General features: G+C 41.1%; 1 protein-coding gene across 1 annotated transcript in view; it reads left to right on the top strand.

Annotated features, from left to right (window-relative positions):
* Window positions 1-4,515, top strand: part of ppp1r2 (protein phosphatase 1, regulatory (inhibitor) subunit 2) — a gene marked incomplete at its 5' end in the record, with an annotated part of 5,157 nt that extends 642 nt beyond the window's left edge. The window contains 2 exon segments of the mRNA XM_035653091.1: window positions 861-1,054; window positions 1,747-4,515. Coding sequence (XP_035508984.1) covers window positions 861-982 — 122 coding nt within the window.
* Window positions 4,516-5,309: the final 794 nt, after the last annotated feature.

The following is a 5,309-nucleotide window of genomic DNA, read 5'->3' on the forward strand; positions in this document are numbered from 1 at the left end:
CACACACACACACACAGAGTAGAATATTAACAGGATAGAAAAAGTTTCTCTCCTGCCCAGTGTTTCGTATATCTGAGCTACGCAGGTAAGAGCAAGAGAACGACCTGGAAACTGCAAACCTGATCGATATAGTCCAACTGCAGAGCTGTAGCCTCAGCAGTTTCTGACACACAGTTGTAGATGTGCCAACTTGTGCCACCTATTGGAAAGTTTAAACATCCGTTGTAGAGCTGCTGTTACAGACATGCTGATTCAGGTTGAAGAGAATGTGGGAATATTCATTAATGTGTTCTGTGAGCAGATATATGCTCGTATATATTTTGACTAAGGTGCGTCTATGTATTATTCTGCATAAGAAGCTGCACTGCAGAGCCAGGATGAAACGACCTCATTCCAACCTTCACTGTATGCTTTGCTTTCACCTGTCACGGATGTGTGCGCATTGAAATCTTAAATCCCAAATGTGTCGGTGGGACATCACTCACACTTATAGACATGGAGCCCAAACATGGCCCCTGTCTGTGTCACACCATATCTTATTTCAGTGCAATTAGCATCCACCAAGGTTATTGTTTACTAAAACAACCCTCATCAGCTTCCTCGCTGTGTCCCATTGGCAGTTTGACCCTTTTTCAAGTACGTTTGTCATAGAAACAATAGAGACGCAGCAGAAGAGAGTTACTACCACGTGTGAATGTGAAAAATCTTTCCACGGATAACCGAGTTCTGTTTTATCATTTACCGTTGTTTTTATCGGTAGAGTTGAACTGTGCCAGCAGTATCATTAGCCTCGCTAAATCCTCCAGCCACCCATAGCTTTTGGCAAATTAAAGTGATTTCAAATTTATCTTCCTCCGCAGCCAAAAAGACGCATTTTCAGATGATGAGGAAGATGCACTACAACGAGGGCATGAACATCAAGCTGGCCCGCCAGCTCATTGCCAGCGAGCTAGAAGAAGAGAACATGCAGAGGAAGAGATGAGGGACGAAACGGAAGAGACAAGGGAGGACGCAGAGGAGACGGAGGAGATCAGTGTTGACCCGCCACAGGAAGGTGAGGAGAGGGAGACTGTGTCCCTGTGCACATCAGGAGAAATCATTTGCATGCAAGTGTTTGTGTTGAAGGTGTAGCACACAAAAGTGAAAGGGTTCAGGAGTAATGGCTCTGCGCGCCGATGCACGCCGTCAAAGTCATTAGATTAAACTGCTGGCTGCTGTTTGTTTGTGCCGCCCTGTGGTTCATTAACTCGCAAAGCTGGAAGAGGTTTTAAATGAAACCCACTGCGTACATGAGCACCGTGGGCTACGATTAAGGATCAGGCTTTATTTGTCACGTACAAATCAGTTTGAACCGCCCTGTAGCCGATGTAGCAAACCTGTTTTAGGCATGTCTATTTAAAAAAAAAAGAGATTTAGACTAGATTCTTTAAAAAAACACACATTGAGTGAGTTTCCAGGTTGGAAAATAAGTATGAACCACAGAGGAAGAATGAAAACTAAAAGGATTTTGACTTGAGAATGAAACACTTGACTGAGGGTAAAAAAAAAAAAAAAACGTTCTTACTACAGAGTAATTGTATTGAAGATAAGAAACAAGATGTGACCCATTTTCAATCATGAATCTGTTTCCACTAGCGACTCTATTTAGAGGATCAAAGCACTAAGAGATAGGGAGATATTACATTTCTGTGTTTTTACAGCTCTGTCTTTCTTTTCTGCCTGTTTGTCTCTCCGTTCATCCTGCAGGTGATTCTCTGGACTCGTAGATGAGGCCTGTCTCCCACCTTCAGCCCTGTGTGTCGGCTCAAGACGGGCGATTGCCGCTGCGCTCTGTGTTTTAACGCTGGGCCGTACAGCAGAAACCGCTTCACCACCCCGTATAACAACCCTCAACAGCCAATAACCTCCCGGTCACCTGTCTGTCTCTACTATTCCTTAGAACTGTGCAATATAACCTTCAAACGCACTGTTTTTTAACTCCCAGAATCAGTAAAAAAACACAAGTGAAGACTGTTGCTCCTGCCTTCTCCTCCTCCTCCTCCTCCTCCTCCTCCTCCCTCTCCTGTTGCCAAGAATTCCCCGACTTCCCGCCTCCTCCAGACTGGCTTCGCACTGAAGAATATGTGATTCTGACCCTGTAAGGAGGATCAAGGCCTTTTTAAGAAAACAAAAAAAACTGCTGGATAACCAGAACTCCCGTCTTGCCGCTCCACAGGCTCCAGGCCACAGAGCCAGTACGTCAGCCCTGGAGGAAGCTAGGGGAAACCCCACGGCCTCACTAAAGGCATATCTGAGGCATGACGACGGCGCTTATACTGGGTGCACTTCAGACGGCTTTTATTTCTGCTTTGCTTTGTGACCCACCACTCTGTTGCATTTCCTTTCCTCCTTCAGAACGTTTTGTGGTAAAAGTTGGACACCGTGATGACCAGTTCGGTTGTTTTCTTTGTCTTTGTCCCCAGTAGTTTACCTGGTAACTCAGGTTACAGGTTATTCATATTGACATAATGGTGTTATGATCATTTAGGAGCTATATATTGGTCTAATAGTACAAGACAACGCAACCTACATAATCTAAATTTCATTATAGTAAAAAAAAAAATCTAAATTTTACATCATACAACCAACATTACATACTGTTAAGTGGCATGTACGCTTTGATGCTTGCAGTCAACTGTATGGCTTTTTGCTTAAGAGCAAGTAAAAACAACACAGATTGTAAGTATTGGCACTTTGCTCCAGGACCTCTTATTTACGTTCTGTCACAAGCAAGAACACCACACAAAACCTCAGTTCAAACTGTGGAAATTAAAAAAAAAAAACCTGTATACCTCATGGAACCAGACTGTAGGCCTTTTTTTTTTTTTTTCCAAATGAATCCCCTGATAAAATTGGTATGTAGGTTGTCCATCAAGAGGCACTTCTTTCAGCTGAAACTCTAAAATTGACTTGTAATTGCTGCTGCTCCTGCACTTCGGTTTGTTTTGTGGAAGAAGTTTGCAGGACAAAGCCGGTAATCGTTTTCAAAAATGCTCAGCGAAGATGAGTCAGGCTCCCCCCCCCCCTCCGTGTTTTTCCTGGCAATAGCAGTAAGGTACTGAAATTGGCTCATAAGACATTTGTATCTCTTTAGAGGGACAGTATTGCAGTCCCACATCGAGGTATAGCACGTGCTACTGATAAACAGGACAGTGTCCCGTCTTTAACAAGCTACAGCTTCCAGCACCAGGCTCCGATGTAGATCTGACGAAGAACAAAACCAGTGCTCACTGTGCTCTCGCTTTAATGACTCGTGTATTTAACGTACAACTCATTGCGTGGGAGCATCACCAGTTTATGTGAGGGAATTCCTTTGAGGAAGGTACAATCATTTTGTTTTTGTTTTCTTCATCACACTATTATTTAATGTCGTCCGATCTACTTAAGTGTCTTGTGCGACGCAGCTTGGGAATGTCAAAGAGGTGTTATCGATGCTACTGATTTAAGTTAGATGTTGGCGGTGGAGTTGACCACTAAAGCTTATTGGAGGTGTTTTCAAGAATTATTATTATTTTTTTTTTAATGTCTGGGGTTCCTGTAAGTTTTAAGGGAGTTTCTACCAAGTCTTAAAAAAAATGTTGGATTTGACAAAGGTTCTGTGGAAGAAGACAATAATTCTGGTTCGACCAAAATTGCACTGTTAAAAGTTTGTAAGTATCCCTCGTGTACACTCACTGTATGAGTGGAGAACTGAATGCCCTGAGAGAAAAGTACACAGGAACCCCGAGTATGTCTTGTGTTGTGATCTCTTCATTTTCTTCGGACCCTTTAATGCCTCACTGTGATTGAAAGTATTGAAGTCTGTATTATAGAAACACAGAAGATCACAGACCAACGGTATGACTTGTGCAAACGTCCCTTTGCAGAGTTTTTGTTTTGTTTTTCTTCTCGTAGTTTAGTATTTGGTGGCGTTTTTCTCTCCATCATAGAGGTTAAAGCAACTTGGTGATCACTTCCGCCAACCAACAAGCTCACATCCGAGCAGTGAATTATCACACGGTTAGTGCAGAGAAACTGTTAACCAGATAGAAAAGTAACAACTGCAGACACGTTGATGATAATAGTTTATTTTCTCACTTTAGACAAAAGGACAAGATTGTCCAAAACACACGACTGACATGATACTGACTGACACCCCGTCGGTGGTCAAATGTGCCTCTTATGTATTTATGTACATGTGTGTAAAATGAAAAGGCTATGCTCCACGTTACTATTCTTATTTTTTCTTTGTGCCGTTTTTCTTTCACCTCACGTGTCCATCGTCTCGCTTTTTGTTTTTTGCGCCACTTTCTGCCCCGTGTGGTTTGTTTTTCTAAGGATGACAGACTGTTACGCAGTCCTAATGACTCTGCAGTGTGTGTGTCTGACTCAAAATGACATGGACGTCAAATCCATGTGTTTTGTATTTCCAGTTTGCATGTTCTCATCCATCGGTTCTGTTTTTGTCTCCCACCATTAAACAAATGTTGTTAGGAACTAGAGTCTGTCGTGGCTTTTGTTTGATCTGAAGAGTCGGATACCTTTTTAAAGTGGAATGATGCAGAAAGTCAACACCAACCGTCTCTCTGACACTGTCTGATTTAAAGGACTTACACAAGAATTACACTGTTTTCCCCCTCTCCTTTTTGAGCTACTGTAAGTGAACTTTAATGTGTTTATCCTCATCTAATTCAGCAGTGATGTGAAAAGTAATTTAGTTTAATACAAGTACCAAACCCAAACATGCTTCATTACAAATCTTAATTTAGTAATTCAACTCAAATCGAGTGTATTTGCAACTTTCTGCCCTTTACAAAGCAAATTAATAGAAATTAAATTGCAGAGATTTTAAACTTGCTAGTGATCCATTATAACATCTGTCCTGTTACAGTGTTCATTTGCTTTATAATGATTCTTTAAAAGTACCTTTATGCTAGTCACCAATGTGCATATAAGGTTAATAATATAATATATAAGGTTTAAATTGCATTACCTGTCAACAGACGGGATAGAAACAGATCATCTTCCCTGTGATGCTTTATCTACTGTAGGTTAAACAAGCATTTAAGTTTTCATACTGCATGGGAATGAATGGAGACAACTGGCTCACTGAAAGACGACAAAAAATTCTCAGGATATTTTGTGATTTTGATATATTTTTCTTAAATAGAAATAAACAAATAGAGCAACATTAAAATACAATAAAATGCCTAAAGTACCTAAAAGTTACAGGGATAGTTGAGCAAAAACACTTTACTTTTCTACATCTCATTAGAAAACAAAACAATGTG

Source organism: Morone saxatilis, unplaced genomic scaffold (genome assembly GCF_004916995.1).
Source record: "Morone saxatilis isolate NCDOM2014 unplaced genomic scaffold, NCSU_SB_2.0 Contig12, whole genome shotgun sequence".
NCBI classification, from domain to species: Eukaryota; Metazoa; Chordata; class Actinopteri; family Moronidae; genus Morone; species Morone saxatilis.